The 18,348-nt window shown below is 39.4% G+C and overlaps 1 protein-coding gene across 4 annotated transcripts in view; it reads right to left on the bottom strand.

Moving 5' to 3' along the window:
* Window positions 1-18,348, bottom strand: part of IMPG1 (interphotoreceptor matrix proteoglycan 1) — a 148,860-nt gene that overhangs the window by 98,664 nt on the left and 31,848 nt on the right. For 2 of the 4 annotated variants that reach the window (XM_047763585.1, XM_047763599.1), the window contains 4 exons: window positions 16,350-16,417; window positions 15,205-15,308; window positions 12,576-12,725; window positions 5,010-5,068 (listed from right to left, as the gene is read on the bottom strand). In XM_047763585.1, coding sequence (XP_047619541.1) covers window positions 5,010-5,068; window positions 12,576-12,725; window positions 15,205-15,308; window positions 16,350-16,417 — 381 coding nt within the window. The remainder of the gene's footprint in view (window positions 1-5,009; window positions 5,069-12,575; window positions 12,726-15,204; window positions 15,309-16,349; window positions 16,418-18,348) is intronic. The other 2 variants (XM_047763592.1, XM_047763606.1) reach the window with 1 other exon arrangement.

Genomic DNA, 18,348 nt, shown 5'->3' with positions numbered 1-18,348 from the left:
TCCATCAAACATTTAGAGAAGAGTTAACACCCGTCCTTCTGAAACTATTACAAAAAATTGCAGAGGAAGGAACACTCCTATATTCATTCTATGAGGCCACCATCACCCTGATACCAAAACCAGACAAAGACATCACACACACAAAAAGAAAATTATAGGCCAACATCACTGATGAACATAGATGCACAAATTCTCAGCAAAATACTAGCAAACTGAATTCAACAATACATTAAAAAGATCATACACCATCAACAAGTGGGATTTATTCCAGGGATGCCAGGATTTTTCAATATCTAAAAATCAATCGGTGTGATGCACCACATTAACAAACTGAAGAATGAAAACCACATGATCATCTCAATAAATGCAGAAAAAGCTTTTGACAAAATCCAACAATGATTTCTGATAAAAACCCTCTTGAAAGTGGGCATAGAAGGAACCTACCTCAACATAATAAAGCCCATATATGACAAACCCAGAGCTAATATCATTCTCATGGTGAAAAGCTAAAGAATTCCTGCTAAGATAAGGAATAAGACAAGGATGTCCACTCTTACCACTTTTATTCAAAATTCCTAGTCATGGAAATCATAGAAGAAAAAAAAAATAAAAGGAATCCAAATTGGAAAAGAAGATGTAAAACTGTCACTGTTTTCAGTTGACACGATACTATACCTAGAACATCCTAAAATGCTATCAGAAAACCAGTAGGACTCATCAATGAATTATGTCAAGTTGCATGGTATAAAATGAATACACATATATTCCTCACATTTCTTTATTCTAACAATGAAAAATCAGAAAGTGATATTAAGGAAACAATCCCTTTTACCATTACATCAAAAAGAATAGAATACCTAGGAATAAATCTACCTAAAGAGGCAAAAGACCTGAAATCTGAAAGATTATCTATCTATCTATCTATCTATCTATCTATCTATCTATCTATCTATCTATCTATCCATTATCTATCTATCTATCTATCATCTATTTATCTATCTATATATATTTTTTTCGATAAAGGAAGTAAAGGATGACACAAACAGATAGAAAGATTGGATTGGAAAACTCAAAATGACTATATATTGGCAAAATGACTATACTACCCAAGGCAATCTACAGCTTCAAAGCAATCCCTATCAAACTATCAATGGTATTTTTTTTTCACAGAAAAGGAACAATTTTTAAAAAAAATTTTATGCAAACACAAAAGACCCAGAATTGCCAAAGCAATCCTGAGAAAGAAAAATTGCTGGAGGAATCAGGTTACCTACTTCAGACTATGCTAAAAAGTTATGGTCATCATAAAAATATGATACTGGCACAAAACAGAAATATAAATGAATGGAGCAGGATAGAATGCCCATAAATAAACTCAAGCACCTATGACAAAGGAGGCAAGAACACACAATGGAGAAGAGACACTCTCTTCAGTAGGTGGTACTGGGAAAACTGGACAGCTACATGTAAAAGAATGCAATTAGAACATTCTCTAACACCATATACAAAAATAAACTCAAAAAGGATTAAAGACCTAAATATAAGACCATATACCATAAGACTCTTAGAGGAACTAGAGCACTCTGACATAAATCGCAGCTACATCTTTTTGGATCCACCTCCTAGAGTAATGAAAATAAAAACAAAAACAAAGTAAGGGACCTAAGTAATCTTAAAAGTCTTTGCATAGCAAAGGAAATCATAAACAAAATGAAAAGCAACCCACAGGCTTAGAGAAAATATTTTCAAACAAAGCGACTGACAAGGTTTAATCTCCAAAATATGCAAACAACTCATGCAGCTCAATATAAAAAAACAAACAAACAACGCAACCAACAAATGGTCAGAAGACCTAGATAGATATTTTTCCAAATAAGACATACAGATGGCACATGAAAATATGCTCGACATTGCTAATTATTAGAGAAATGCAAGTCAAAACTATAATGAAGTACCACCTTATACAGCCAGAATGGACATTATCAAAAAGTATACAAACAATAAATGCTTGAGAGGGTTTGGAGAAAAGGGAATGATCCTACACTGTTGGTGGGAATGTAAATTGGTACAACCACTATGGAAATAGTCTGGTGGTTCCTCAAAAAGCTGAATATAGAACTACCATATGATCCAGCAATCCCACTCCTGGTCATATATCCAGAAAGAACAATAATTCAAAAAGATACTTGTATCCCGATGTTCATTGCCATGCTATTTAAAATAAATAAGACTTGGAAGCAACCTAAATGTCCATCAACAGAGAAATGGATAAAGAAGATGTGGTACACATACATTATGGAATATTATTCAGCCATAAAAAGGATGAAATAAGGTCAATAAGTTAGTCACTTATTTGAGAAAGACAAATATCATATGATATCACTTATATATGGGATCTAATTTAAAAAATGATTCAAAGGAACTTATTTGCAAAACAGAAATAGATTCACAGATTTCAAAAACAAACTGATGGTTACCAAAGGGGATGGGTAGGTGGAGGGATGGACTGGCAGTTTGTGATTGGCATATACACATTATTGCTTATGGAATGGATGGTCAGACGAGACCTTCCTTATAGCACAGAGAACTCTACTCAATATTCTCTGATAACCTATATGTGAAAAGAATATGAAAATGAATGGGTCTGTGAATATATATATATGAATTACTTTGCTGTATGGAAGAAATTAACACAACATTGTAAATCAATTACACTCCAATAAAATTTTAAAAAATGGAAAAATTACTTGTTAAATTGTATATCAGATTTACAAATGAGCTGACAGGAAGATGGTACCTTGAAATCCCTGGGGTTTTAGGTCTCTGTAGGGATCTGACTCTATGAAAAAACTATTTCCTTCATCTTAAGTTTATAATATTTGAGCACTGTCTTTCATGATTAGAGGTTTGCCACACTCAAAAGCATATTATTTATTGTATTCAGGGGTCCACATATTTTTTGGGAGACCCAGGCTTTGCAACATGGTATAAATCATTGGGAAAAATATGATTATAAGCATCTGTGACAGAAATAAGAATACATTCTTTTTTTTTTTTTTTGTCTTTTCAGGGCGGCGCCTGTGGTATATGGATGTTCCCAGGCTAGGGGTCTAATTGGAGCTGTAGCTGCCAGCCTATGCCAGAGCCACAGCAACTTGGGATCCAAGCCTCGTCTGTGACCTGCACCACAGCTCACGGCAACGTAGGATCCTTAACCCACTGAGCGAGGCCAGGGATCGAACCCACAACCTCATGGCTCCTAGTCGGATTTGTTAACCACTGAGCCACAACAGGAACTCCAGAATACATTCTTACAGAGAAAAAACACATGGGAAAGATGCAGCTTTGAGTGATGTATCTTTAAGATTTTTACCTAGCAAAATTTCATCACTTAACATTTTGGTTTTCTTTTGAAACAGATTTAAAAAAAATTTATTATTAGTTTTCCTCCATTTGAAGGGAGGGGACAATGACCATTTGATCATTCACCAAGAGGAGAACTACCATTTCCTTCAGCTTTAAATTAAAAATTTGTTCTTTGACTGCAAGGGTCTGTTCAGAAGACCTTGCATCTATGCACAGTATTCAGCTATCACTTTTTATTTCTCTCTAATCCATCTGATTTCATGTGGAACACAGTGGAGCATCCTCTTGAAATAAAGAAAAACGAGTCTGCTTGGCTAAATGTTAAGGGTTTCTTCTTTTATAACTTTCACTGATAAACATTTATTTCCTCCAGAGCTACAGATCAGAAGGCCCTCATAACTTTGAGAAAAACAAATGGGTGAACTCTCTCTCCCCTCCCCACCCAAAAGGTGTTCTCTGTAAGCAGGTGGAGCCCGCCCTGTGTACCGTCTGGCTTTATGACAATGGATGGTGATGGGGCCAGGAAAGGATGGCAGTGAGGCTGTTCTCCCATTTCCCAAATGCCCCTCAGTGCAAGGAATCTCATTCTGCTCACATCACAGCTGATTTATGCCCTGGGACACATTACAAAAAAAATACCATATTATGACCCCACCTGTAGATGTTTTTGAATGGTGAGAATCTAAAAGAAGGATGCAAAGATTCTTGCCCCAGGAGTTCCCATTGTGGCAAGTGGGGTAAGAATCTGACTGTAGTGGCTTGGGTTGCTGCTGGAGGTGCAGGTTCCATCCCCAGATGGCACAGTGGGTTAGAGGAGCTGGTGTTGCTGCAGCTGTGGGATATGTCGCCGGTGTGGCTTGGAGTCAGTCTCTGGCTGGGAAATTTCCATATGTGGTGGGTACAGCCATAAAAAAAAATTCTTGCCCCAAATCCTGAACCCCCATTAAAGTGTTGAGATGCTATTGGATACAGGCCTGCTTGTGGGGAAGCTGTGGGAACACGAATGAACCCCGCTTTAGTGTGGAACTCTTTTATTTCATTTCTTTTATTTGAAATTTCAATTTTATAGTATTTGCATGTTAAAACATTACTATGGGCCAGACAGCAAAGTAACATAAATATATGATCAGATATCAAAGTGATGAAAAATGTACTTCCATCCCTGTTCCTGTCTACCCAATGCCCTTACCTCCGCAGATACCACTTTTTATTAGTTTCCCTTGTCTCTCTAGTATCAGCCTAATTTGCTTAAATGATGGTGATATTTAGTGTTGGATAGGAAACCAGGCAATCAGACACTAAGGTATCTAATCGCTACTTTTTTGGGTCTGTCTCTGCTGAGGGATTTTCCTAAGAGGTTCATTAATGACATCGCCAAGGACAGCAGATGAGCTTTGCAGAGAGCTGTGTTTCTGACTCCGGAGGGAGGATGGAGGACAGCTCCTGTGTTACCTCTTAAAAACTACCTCAAGTCATGTTCTAATTAGACAACTCTTTTATCTGCAGTGTATTCAAATTTCAGGATTTGGCAGAGCTCAACAACTGGGGGAAAGGGACCTTAAAATCCTCATGACATTGCCTTTAAAAGAGGATAGGGAGAAAGTCATTTAAAAAATTGTGAAGAGTCCAATTCTCTTACTTACCTGAATCCTGACACATGGATTTCTTTGAATCCTGGAAGTTTCTTAAATACCTTTTGCATCTGCAGAGAGAAAGGAATTTATGATATACTCTTTGGTTCAACTGGGTCAGATCTTACCTAACTGAAAAGCCTAAACACTTATGATGAGTTAGGGGAAAAAATGAGAGTGGAAAATTGAAGTCATGATTGAGGCCAAATGCTTTGTTCTCAGTTATTTCTGTGCTCAGAGGAAAGTGTTTTGCTATTTATTTAAAAGCTGTAATTGGGGAGTTCTGATCAGCCTTAGTGGTTACTTTACATAAAATATAAAATAATTTAAAAATGCTGCTTGGAAGGCACTTTTTTGGTATTTTTATTTACATGCAAGAGTAATGATAACATTTTCTTTATTGAATGATATGATTTGGGAAAATATATGTAATGGTAAAGAGATTATTAAAATCAAACTGGCTGCTGTACCTAAATGAAACGGTAGACGCATACAACAAACTAGTGAATATGACAAAAAAGGAGCAGACTCACAGATACAGAGAACAAACTAGTGGTTACCAGTGGTGGGGGCGGGGGCAAGATAGGAGTAGGGGATTAACGTGTTAGGTATAAAATTAATACTATTAGGTATAAAATATTATGTATAAATCTATTAGGTATAAAATAAGCTACAAGGATATATTGTGCAACATGGGGAGTATAGCCAATATTTTATAATAACTGTAAGTGGAGTATAACCTTTAAAAATTGTGAATCTGTATATTGTACACCTGTAAATTATAATATTGCACAGCAACTATATTTCAATTGAAAAAAAAGAATGAGTGAAAAAAATGGTAGAAGCAGACTGTAATCTTAGATTTGCTCTTAGATTTATGTGGACTTTACATTTTCTTAATCTGACCTAGCTAATAAGGCCGATTATCAGAATATTTTACAAATGTAGTACTCAACTACTCTCCAACCCACAGCAGTCTGGCCTCTGTTTCTGGGTTCCTGCAGGAGTGATGGACCTCTCCAAACCCAGCAACATTTTCCACTCCTTCTCCATGGGCTCCCTGCTTTTCTTGGGTTCTTCCTCTGTCTCTCCCACCACTTTCTCAGCCTCCTTTACTCCATCCTATTTCGGTGTTCACCCTCTCCTTTATCTTAGGGATTCTGCAGATCGGCCTCCTCAGCTGGGTCATGGTGCTCACACTCCCATTTATGCAGTAAGCTTGGCTAAGGGCAATGCAGCCAGGCTCTCCAGGCACACCTGCCCCCAAGATGGGCACTGCCCCACCCAGCTCACTCGGGAGGCCAGGAGGCAAGAGAGAGCACGAGGAAGTGTTAGCAGTTCGTAGGGAAGCACAGGAGGCAGGCAGGGTGAAAGTGAGGCTGACAAAGTGAGCAGGGACTGACTTGTCCTCCTTTCCCTGGGCCCCCTCCCCTCTGTCTCTCATCCAGGCATCACCTTTTCTTCCATGTTCACCTGACACACAGCTTGAAATTCTTCACATGAAAATCCCAACTTTGCCACTAACTAAATGTGCCCAAATAAGAGTTAATCGCATCCTTCCAGATCTGCCTTTCTTCATAGGCTGCTTATCTCAGTCAGGGTCACCAACATATGTCAACCTTCCATCTGGAAAGCCTGGAGTCCCTACACACCTGCCCATCTATGGTCCTTACATCCATCCAGTCACCAGCACCTGTTGGTCTGAATCCAACATGCCTTCTGTTTCTACCTTGTTCTTATTCCCATGTCTGGCACACCCTCCCTGTCCCTCCTCTGACACTGCTGCAATCGTTTTCTGGATGTGTGTGGAGGGGGAGGGGGGAGAAATGGGTTTTTTGGGTGTGTTGGGGAGGGAGAAGGGAGATGTCTCCTTGACGAAACTTTTCCATATCTGTTGCTTTTCACCAAGATCCCTTGCTGGGTTGCATTGCCTATTGAATAAGGTCCAGTCCTTTAGAATGGCATCTAAGACCTTCCACAACCTACCCTGACTACCCCTCAAGTACTTTTCCCTTTGCACCTCCTGCCACCCCTGCCCCCTCAGCCAATACTCTGTTCTCTCACCACGCTAAACTAATCCCTGTGCCCCTCAGCTACAACATGTACTTGCTCTAAACTCCTGTGACTGCTTTTCCTTTTAGCCCCAAATGCAGCATCTCCCACCTTCTGTTCATTGACTGCCTCCCCCATCTTTCAAGGCCAGCTCAAACATCTTCTCTATTGAAAAGAATGTGTAGCTTCCCAAAGCCAGGCTCAATTATTTCTTTTCTCTGCTGTCCCAAAACTTACTGCCATATCTTCCATCAAACAATCCATGAGGTACAGCCTGTCTCCCTCACTGAGTATGCCTCAGGGATCATATTTTATTTATTCATCTTTATCTCCCTCCTTCCCAGGACTTAGCATGTCATCATCCACATAAATATGGACTCAGAAAATGTTGCTTAATCTAGTTGAGTTCATCTTTCCATTCTCCAAACTCACCAATATGCCACTGCATTGTCACTGTATCTAAAATTACTTCCAACTCTACATTATCTATGCCAAGGGCCAGAGCAGTGATGAACAGAAGATCCCCAAGTCTCTTACTTTGGTGTGCATCATGGATATTTTCTCTGGCAGACTGATTTACCATCTAAATTATATTTTATTGTACCAACAGTAAAAATAGTTTTGTTCCCTGAGTGTCTAACAATTGCAATGATGAAGGTAGCTCAACTAACTCTTGGGAGATGAGAAGAAAGCTGTACATGCCTAAGTTTAAAGATTGGTTCTGCTACTTTCTAGCTTCAAGACCTTGAGTTTATGGCTTAATCTCTCTGAATTTCAGTCCTCTTAGCCAAAACTGGGCAGCAATACCTATAGTGTAAGGTTTCTGTGAGTAATAAATGAATAAGTGCCTGACACACAGTGAATAGAGAGTCAGTATTATTTATTTACTTAGTCTCTGCCTCTTCCACTGATTCCTGGCTCCTTGAGAGCCCGATTTTCTTTTACTTCCATTGGTATCTCACATGGAGGCTGGCAATGGCCAGTTGGTGTTCTTGATAGACTTAATGGGGGGAAGGATAGGATGAAGGTCCTCACAGAGGTCAAGGGAAGGGGCCTGGGTAACAAGTTTCTGTGCCCCCATGCCCATCTCACTGTGGAATTAACAAAGAGGTGAGGACAGCAAGGAGGTGAGGTTCTGCAGGCCTTTATTATTCATGCCCTGGGACAAATGGCTTTGGGGCCACAAGGCATTTGGTGTGCTATTTCAGGAAAGGCACCTGGCACTGAACGTTTAAGTGTGAGCAGCATTCTGGAGCTCAAGTTTCAGAGACTGCCTTGTCTCTTTCTTTTTCCGGGTACCAGCAATGCAGTTAACACATATGAAAACAATCAGTAGTGCCCAGAACTGCTTTCACAGGTGTCTGAGCTGCAATGTGGGCAACAGGAAGCCTCTCCAGGAGGCCAGTCCTGAAGCCCTGGCTCCGGTGGATGGGATTTATTGCCTGTGTCTGTGGCCTCTTTGTGAACTTGTCTGTGATCAAGGAAGAATCAGCCTTGATTAGAAGGGTGCAGAAAGCATGTAGGGAGGTGAGGACAAAGGCCTTCAGTTAATTGTGCTAAATTATCTTCTGGGGACCTTCTCATCATGGAGCACTAACCACTAAATTGCTAATTAAGGGCCTGGTTAACCTTATTAATAACATGAAAAGCACAAGAACCCTTCTGATTGTGCTCCAATGTCTGCTAAAGGGCTCTAAAAAAGGCAGTGGTGTTGAGCTTGGATGAATGTTTGAAGAAGAGTAAGCATTCAGACAACAACTAAGCATTCCTCTTGACATTTGTATTAAATTGATCATTAAGTTTACTGTAGAAATTAAATTACTGCAAAGCACTGTCCATTAATTTTGATTGGGCCTGAATGGTTGTGCTGATGCAAGTGTTGGGCTGGGGTGGTGCTGGTTGGTTATCCCACAGGCAGCTGCTGAGTGGTGGGGTTGCTCAGGTACCTGGAAGCGGAATGGATGCACTGAGCAGAGGGGCTCCATCCTAGAGAAGCCAGCCACTGTGTAAAGGAAATCAGCAGGACAAACATGATGGCTTCTTGGAAAAAAAAACAAAAAACAACCAGAAATATCTACTCTTTTCTGGCAAATACTTTTCAGAGGCTAGAGAAAGGCAGGTTCATTTGCTGATGACACAAAAATCTTTTTCCCATAAATGTTTGTTGAGGAGAAATAGAAAGTATAGCATAGTGGTTAAGAGCAAGGTTTCTGGTGCCAGGCTGCTTGGGTTTGAATCTTGGCTCTGCCAGTTAAAAGGTGTGACATTGTTGGGCATATTGATTAATTTCCCTGCACCTCAGTATCCTCACTTGTCAAAAAGAGAAATAATCTTACTTAACATACAGGACTGTGAAAAAAGAAATGTGTTAATATATATGAAACATTAAGTGCAGCGCTGTTACTTTGATACAAGCATTTCAGACTTGGGAAGGGATTTTGAGGTCATCGTTATTTTTTAAAAGAGGTCAGGGAAGTGATCCACAAATTCTCCTGGCTAATTCTTGGGCAGAAACAAGACTAAAACTCAGAATTGAAAAAAATTATAATTTTTTTGCATTATTCTACATTAGGTCGTTTTAGAGGCTTGGAAAATGAATAACAAGCAAGTCAGTGAAGACCGTCTACGGCCAATTATCCAATTAAAATACTCTGACTATCCTAAAGATTTGCCGAAAAGAATATTTCAAAGAACAAACAGAAAAGTTAACAGACTATTTTTTAATTCATTCCATCTACTAATCCATGTCTAAGTACTTCTCTGGTTCATAAAGACCCCATGCTGACGCTTTGTCTTTGAAGTTTGTACAAAGGATTTTTTTCATTTATTGACTGAATGCTGATGCAGCGAGAGGCTGGAGGTTAAGAATGTTTCCACTATTCAGCTCCCTTCCAGTGGAGAGCAAGGAAGCACTGAATTCTCCAAGTATGAGAAGCAGGGACCTGTTGTACCCTGGCCAGGCTGAGTAAGATGCTTGAGCACCCAGGCCACTCATAAATGTAGTTCATGGCTGTGTCATCTCACGGATGTTTCTATTTTCAGTTGCATGTGCACAGACAGTTACTGAGTAGTTAACTACTTCCCAAGCTCTGTGTTGGGAGATAATACAGAGATGAAAGAAGCAGTTCCTGTCTTCAAAGGGAAGCTCATTGTCTGGTGGTCCAGAAGGTGGCCGGGAAGGAAGGCAGAATGGAGACAACAAAAGCTACAGATTCGTGAACAAATAAGCTCAAGACAGGGTGATAAGGGTTGTAAAAATGGTGGGCACCAGGTGTTAGCCCAGAGAAGAAGCACTGAATCCAGAATGGGTAGAGAGAACATTGTGTGTGAACATTCTTTGTAAAAAGAAACAGAGGGAAGGGCATTCCAGACAGAGGAGGCAGCACATATAAAGACTAAAGGTGAGAAAAGATTTGCAAGCAGTTTGTATTTCTGGAAACTGGAGTGTAAAGAAGGAGATGATAATGACCTGTGTCAAGACGAGCCTGCAAAGGAAGGCAAAGGTCTTATCATGGCACTTAGATGGTCAATTAGGCATAGCAGTTAGATTTATCCCACTGTGAATGAAGATATTTTTATTTTATTTTATTTTACTTTTTCAGTTTTTTAAAAAATTATAATTGATTTACAATGTTGTGCCAATCTCTGCTAATACAGTAAAGTGACACAGTTGTACCATATATATACATTTCCTTTCTCATATTATCTTCTATCATGTTCTATATCAAGAGAATGGATATAGTTCTCTGTGCTACACAGTAGGACCTCATTGCTCATCCATTCTAAATGTAATAGTTTGCATCTATTAACCCCAAACTTCTAGTCCATCCCATTCCTTCCCCCATTCCTCCCCCCTCCCTTGGCAACCACAAGTCTGTTCTCTATGTCTTTGGGTCTGTTTCTGTTTTGTAGATAGGTTCATTTGTGTCATATTTTAGATTTCACATATAAGTGATATCACATGATGTTTGCCTTTTTCTGTCCAACTTCACATAGTACGATAATTTCTAGGTCCATCCATGTTGCTGCAAATGGCATGATTTCATTGTTTTTTTTATGGCCGAGTAATATTCCATTGTGTATATATATATATGTATACATACACACACACACCACCACATCTTATTAATCTAATCATCTGTTGATGGACATTTAGGTTGTTTCCATGTCTTGGCTATTATGGATAGTGCTGCTGTGAACATGGAGGTGCATGTATCTTTTTGAATTATAGTTTTGTCCAGATATATGCCCAGGAGTGGGATTTCTTGATCATATGGTAGTTCCATATTCAGTTTTCTGAGGAATCTCTATACTGTTTTCCATGGTGGTTTGTACCAGTTTATTCCTACCATCAGTATAGGAGTGTTCTCTTTTCTCCATACCCTCTCCAGCATTTGTTATTTGTTGACTTGTTAATGATGGCCATTCTGACTGGTGTGAGGTGGTACTTAATTGTAGTTTGATTTAAATTTCTCTAATAATTAGTAATGTTGGACATTTTTTCACGTGCCTGTTGGCCATCTGTATGTCTTCTTTGGAGAAATGTCTATTTGGTCTTCTGCCCATTTTTCGATTGGGTTGTTTTGTTGCTGTTGTTGAGTTGTATGAGCTGCTTGTATATTTTGGAGATTAAGAAGCCTTTTATTTAATCAGGAGCAGGTAGCTATGCTGATGGTCAGAGATGGAAGAGACATCTTGGGATAGTGTCTTAGTCTAGTGATGGATGACATGGACCATGTAACTTCTTGCTTTATCACCCATGAAAAATGTCATGTCTTTAAAAAATAACAAGTATTGGTGAGGGTGTGGAGAAAAGAGAAACCTTGTGCACTGTTGGTGGGAATGTAAATGGTGCAGCCACTATGGAAGCAGTATGGAGGTTCCTCAAAAACTTAAAAATAGAACTACTGTTATGACCTAGCAGTTCCACCTCATTCCAGTTCTGGGGTTTTGTCTGAATAAAATTAAAATGCTAATTTGAGAAGATATATGCACCTTCATGTTCATTGTAGCGTTATTTACAATAGCCAAAATACGGAGACAACCGGAATAAATACCAATGGATGAATTGATAAAGAAGATGGACTACATCACACACAATGGAATATTATTCAATCATAAAATGAATAAAATTTTGCTATTTCCAACAACTTGGATGGCTCCCAAGGGCCTTATGCTAAATGAAACAAGTTAGAGAAAGACAAATACTGAATGATCTCATGTACATGTGGAACCTTAAAACAACCCCCCCCAAAAAAAAACAAGCTCATAAATCTTCATAATCCACCTCTTGAGACAGTATCAATATATATTATATAATGTAACCATTATACAAAAAATAGACTGGGTGATTGTCAGAAGTAGAGATGGAAGGAGGGTAGGAGAAATGGGTGAAGGGGGTCAAAAGGCAAAACAAAAAAATAAAAAGAATTCCTGGTCAGAGATTAGCCAAGAGGATGGATGTGCCTTTGGCTCCCACACTCTGACATGCCTTGGGCTGTGGTAGGGTGGGGTGGGTCTGCTCACCTGAAGCTGAGACTTGGCCGAGAGCTCTTGGTAATATGGAGAGTGGGAGTCTGTGAGCTCAGTCTTGAACCTCTGGTTTGCCAGGGAGATGCTTAGCTCCACTTTCTGCTCCAGTGTGTCCTCAGCAGCATCTGTGAATTCTTCTCTTTCCTGAATTAAAAAAGAGACTCTATTAATATAAACCACGAGCAAATGGTTACATTACGTAATATATATTGATATTGTCTCAAGAGGTGGGTTATGAAGGCTTAAGGGAATTTAGAATAAAAATCTTGTGAACTTGAAGTGGTCACCGAATTTCACTGAGAGACAAAGTATTGAAGTTCCATGAGATAGTTATGTAGAACCCTTGAGAACAATGTTATTTTATAACTGTGCTTTTTGTGAAAGCGTTTACATACACACGTGTGCATAGACAGACACACATACACATGCTTTTTTACCTTTTTACCAATGTCTTATACTTTTAAAATAATATCTCCTCTACCATCTAGTGTATAAATGTCTGCCTTCTTGAAATTTTGTACCAGTGAATAAACTCTGAATAGGTCTTTTGATACATATGACACACTCATCTACAGGTTTTTTTTTTTAATATGGTAATCTTGTCCCCACATATAATCTCCTTGAATCCAGCATGATTCTTACACTTCATTGAGGTGCCCAAAGCAAAAGACATGAGACCGCTTGTACACAAAACCCTCAGTGAATACGCATGAGGAGTTGGGTCACATCATCAGCAGCTTGTCCTGGCCGATGTTTTGTGCATACATCTGCCATCTTCAATCACAGCACTTAGACCATTTTGTGGTCCTTATTTGCACTCTAAATGCCTTGAAGGCAGAGACCAAGTCTTGTTCACCTCAATACCTTTGGTGCATAGCCCAATGTTTGCTGAGTGAAAGAAAAAGCATAGATGCAGGTGGTAAAAAGGATGTTAAAAGGAGGAAGTGATGCATGTGAAATAAAATATTCAGAGTATGTTTACTGTAGGAGTGACCTATATTTGACTTCAAAGGAGATGGGACACAGGCAATGTGAGAAATTCTAGAAGGCAGATCGGAGTTATCTTATTTTAGAGTGAATATGTCTAATCTCAATCATTTTTTTCCAAGAGCAGTTTTCACTGTTGATGAGTCAATATTTCGGAGAAAAACAAAACATATAAATCCTTTGTTCATGGCCATAGTACCATCAAGTCTGCAGCCATCCTGTCTAAAGCCCAGAGAGAATGGCCAGGTGGGTTCTCATCTCCAAATTTCCACGTAGAGCAGACTGAGCTGGAGAGACGGAACTTCTTGCCCTCATGTTTTGCCTCTGACCAGTGTCTTACAAAGAGGATCATAGGAAGGAGAAAGGGCCAGAGAAACTCAAAGACCACAGGGGATAGTAGACTTGTTGCAGTGGCAGCATAAGGATAAGATCCAGTTTTGATTTGGGGCTCTTTCCTTGTATTCCTGCCCTTCATGGGCTTTCTGTTTGCCTCATGCTGCCACAAGTCAGCCACTGGAGCAGGGCTGTGTTTCCCTGCTTCTGCACCAAGTGTCTGGGCTCAAGGTTTTTTGGAGGAGTTAAAATAGGCCCCCTTTGATTAAGAGGTACAAACTATCAAATAAATAAGCAATAAGGATCTATGTAGAGGACAGGGAACATAGCCGTTATTTTGTAATAACTTTAAATCCAGTATAATCTATAAGAATATTGAACCACTATGTTGTACATCTGAAACTAATATAATATTATAAATCAACTATACTTCAATAAAAAGTCCCCCTTTTGTGATAACTAACATTCCATTCTCTAATAACCCTCTCATCCTGCATGCCCTTTCACTCAAACAGAGGAGGGCCAGGATTGCTTTTTAACAGAAAACACTATTTTTATTTTTCCTCAGCTTGACATGCAGAATTTCAGCCATTTGGACATTTCATGACTAAGAAGAAAGCCCTTGCTGTAAGCATAGGATTACACCCAGTGGAGAAAGAACTTCATTGATGGGTTGAGAACTGGATTGATTCACTTACTCATCATTCATTCACTCTAATGCTTGATGAGCACCTGATGTGCATAAGATTCTGCTAGGTACCTGGGTCAAAGAGGCCCCTGCCCTCCTGGAGTTAATAATTCAGTTGCTTCTTGAAATTTCTCCTACTTATTCTAGTTTCCCTTCAGTCCCTCACTAGGAAGAGGTGAGAATTGTGAATAGAAAGACGTCACTGACTCTTACTTGGGGTGATAAAAATACAGCACTAATATTAGTGAATGGCCAGTACATCCCTTCTCTTTTCCTGTTTTACTAATAAAACAAAACAGGAGTTCCCGTCGTGGCTCAGTGGTTAATGAATCCGACTAGGAACCATGAGGTTGTGGGTTCGATCCCTGGCCTTGCTCAGTGGGTTAAGGATCCGGCGTCACTGTGAGCTGTGGTGTAGGTCACAGACGTGGCTCGGATCCCACGTTGCTGTGGCTGTGACGTAGGATGGTGGCTACAGCTCTGATTGAACCCCTGGCCTGGGAACCTCCATATGCAGTGGGAGCGGCCCAAGAAATGGCAAAAAGACAAAAAAAAAAAAAAAAAAAAAGCAACACAGACACACAAACAGCTAGATTGACTCTGAAAATTTCTTACTCTTGTAGGCATCCTGGTGTCTGGGAGGGTATTATTGAGGATTTCGTTGAGGAGCGTGTCATCCAGAGGTAGAGGGAGGGGCTCAAGTGAGACAGTGGTAATGTCTGTGGAAATTTAAAAAAGTACAGGCACAAAAATGAGGTTAGCACAGCTTAAAGTAGAACAAGGTCACAACGTCACATGCTTTTTCTGTCACTCTGGGGATTACAGATGTTAGGTGCATTCTGAACTCATTTTCTTTTAAGATTACATAAATATGTTCTCATGCTAATATTTTAAAAATTAAAACAAAAATTTTTAATGGCTATCTCTGAGGTATATGGAAGTTCCCAGGCCAGGGATTGAATCTGAGCCACAGCTCTAACCTACACCTCAGCTGTGGCAATGCTGGATCAAACCTGCACCTCCACAGTGACCAGAGCTGTTGCATTAGGAGTCTAACTCACTGCCCCATGGCAGGAACTCCTGTTCTTATCCTCTGGATTCCACTTAAATTCCTCATCGCTCCTTCCCAGACCCAAGTTTGGTGCTCCCCTACGTGTGATAGTTAAATGGTTTTACCTGATTTTTTTTTTTATGGTTGCACCTGCGGCATATGGAAGTTCCCAGGCTAGGGGTTGAATCTGAGCTGCAGCTGCAACCTACGCCACAGCCACAGCAGCACCAGATCTGAGCTGCATCTGTGACCTATGCTGTACCTGTGACCTATGCTGTACCTTGTGGCAATTCTAGATCTTTTAACCACTGAGCAAAGCCAGGGATGGAACCCACATCCTCATGAACACTATGTTGAGTTCTTAACCCACCAAGCCACAATAGGAACTCCTGGGTAATTTTTCTTTTGGAGACTGTATAAAGGACACGTAGATACATTATCTTGAATTTGTTTGTTGGAAAATATTGGTAATGGATTGCCTCCAAGTCGTAAGACAATGGATGATTGGAATTTGTCTTGATTGTTTTCTATATTTTCTAAGATTTATGCTACAAATTTAAATTATAAGTTTAGAAAAACAAGTTAGTTTTGAGAAAGTGTATTATAAACTGTGTCAACTTCAATTAAGAATTGCTTTTCAAATAACATGCTTTCATTATGATTTGAATTAAGGTTTGGAAACAGATGAAATGAGGAGATCTAAGCTTACCTGTTAAAAGCACAGGTGTTTCACCAGGCTCTCCTAATGTCTCCTTTGTGGGTATTTCACTCTTTCTACTAGCATGATAGGAAATAAAAAAGTGGTGAAAAGGATATTGATGATAATTGAGGAAATACATTTAAACTTGCCTACACTCAACAGACCTAAAAACTCAAGAAAAATTATGTTTTAAAACTGGGTTTATCTACTTTTCAACTACAGAAGTACTCTTCTAATATATTTTCATTGAAGAAAAATTTAAACAACCCCCAACAGGGTTATGCTTGACTCCAGGGCATTGCATAAGCATCTTGGCCTTTTGTGGTCCTGGGGGGAGCATTTCCAAAATTGGGCATGATGGTTTTGGGGTCCCAATGCTTTAGAGTTGCATTGTGCTTCATCTGTGACCTTGACATCAAATGTAATTGATGACATGACCTATGACTGAAATATTCTTGCTAAAATCTCAGACCCTTAAACCTGTAAATTCAGCAAGTCATTAAATTTATCTAACAAGGTAACTCTTGTGGTTATGATAATGAGACAGAGAAAGATTTCTTGATAACGCAGGTATAGTAAATTCCTATCCTGGACATAATCATTGCTGGCCATGGTAACCTGCTAGGGAGTTGTGGCTAGGTTTGCAGTGCCAGAGACTGTCAGTACAGAAGATACACAAGGGCAGAGGCAAGGTCATGGCTATAGAGCTATATGCACATAATGTTGGCCTGTTCTAGCAAGCTTGATTTAGAAAGAAGTAGTGGTAGTGACATCTATTTGAAGCTTACTGAAGGATTTCTTTCTTTTTTTCTTTCTTTTTTTTTTTTCTTTTTAGGGACATACCCATGGCATATGGAGGTTCCCAGGCTAGAGGTCTAATCAGAGCTACAGCTGTTGGAACACAACACAGCCCAGCAACGCAGGATCTGAGCCACGTCTGTGTCCTACACCACAGCTCAAGGCAACTCTGGATCCTTAACCCACTGAGCAAGGCCAGGGATCAAACCCGCAACCTTATGGTTCCTGGTCGGATTCATTTCCACTGTGTCACGACAGGGACTCTGAAAGATTTCTTAATATAAGCTTTAAGGTCTCAAAGGATCGTGGCTGTGTTTGTACAATATATTTGATCCAAATAGTGACCCATGATGATGGACGACCAGAGGGAATGGCGAGGTCTTCTGTTGCTGTAGAGTCATCTAGATTGGCCATAGGCAATGCGATCATCTCCACAGTTCTAATACTCTCAATTCTGCCTAAGAGCTAGTAGGACTAACATACGAAATAGACCCATATTTAGCCTGGCATGGACTCTGCCAATTAGAATGGATGTCAGTGTCAGAATAGATGGCTATGTTGGTGTACTCAGGCTAAATGTAAACTCAGACTATATACTTCTTGTTTGTTTTTTTTTGAGTAATAAGCAATTTTTTTTCCAAGTTAAGTTTTTAAATTTTTTAAATTGTTATTTCTTTTTTTGTTGGCATTATGTTAATTGCTTAATAAATAGCTTTTAAGGGAATCATATTTAAACTTTCATTACATCAAACATTACAGAATTTATAATTTAGACAATTCCCTCCACTTCCTTTTTTTTTTTTTTTTAACTTTATAGATCTTTGTTTATGGTAAGATCTCCTTCTTTCTCTTATAACTTTGGTATCCTTATTTTACCTTGCTGTAAAAAAGAAAATACCTAAAAAGAGTAGTTATTAAAGTGCTGACTATTGCATTAGATACAAGTCAGCAGCCCCTGTTTTCAAGAATGATTCTGCCACTACCTTGGGAGATGAGCCACCGGCTTCTCCCACCAGCTTAAACGTAAAGTCACATGAAATCGGCAGATTTATGAGCTAGCAAGGTGAGAAAATTTGCTGTTTGTCTTCTTAAAAAGGTTAGAAGTAAAAGACATTTTATTTTTCCCTTTCCTTTTCTTTCATTTTTAAAAACCAACTTGGTAACCGAAGATAATTTAAATGTTTGTCTCTTGTGTCTTTTTTCTTTCTAC

The sequence above is a fragment of the Phacochoerus africanus genome, chromosome 2 (genome assembly GCF_016906955.1).
Source record: "Phacochoerus africanus isolate WHEZ1 chromosome 2, ROS_Pafr_v1, whole genome shotgun sequence".
NCBI classification, from domain to species: Eukaryota; Metazoa; Chordata; class Mammalia; order Artiodactyla; family Suidae; genus Phacochoerus; species Phacochoerus africanus.
Note: the sequence above shows the minus strand (reverse complement) of the source record. Positions and strands in the feature narration are given on the sequence as shown.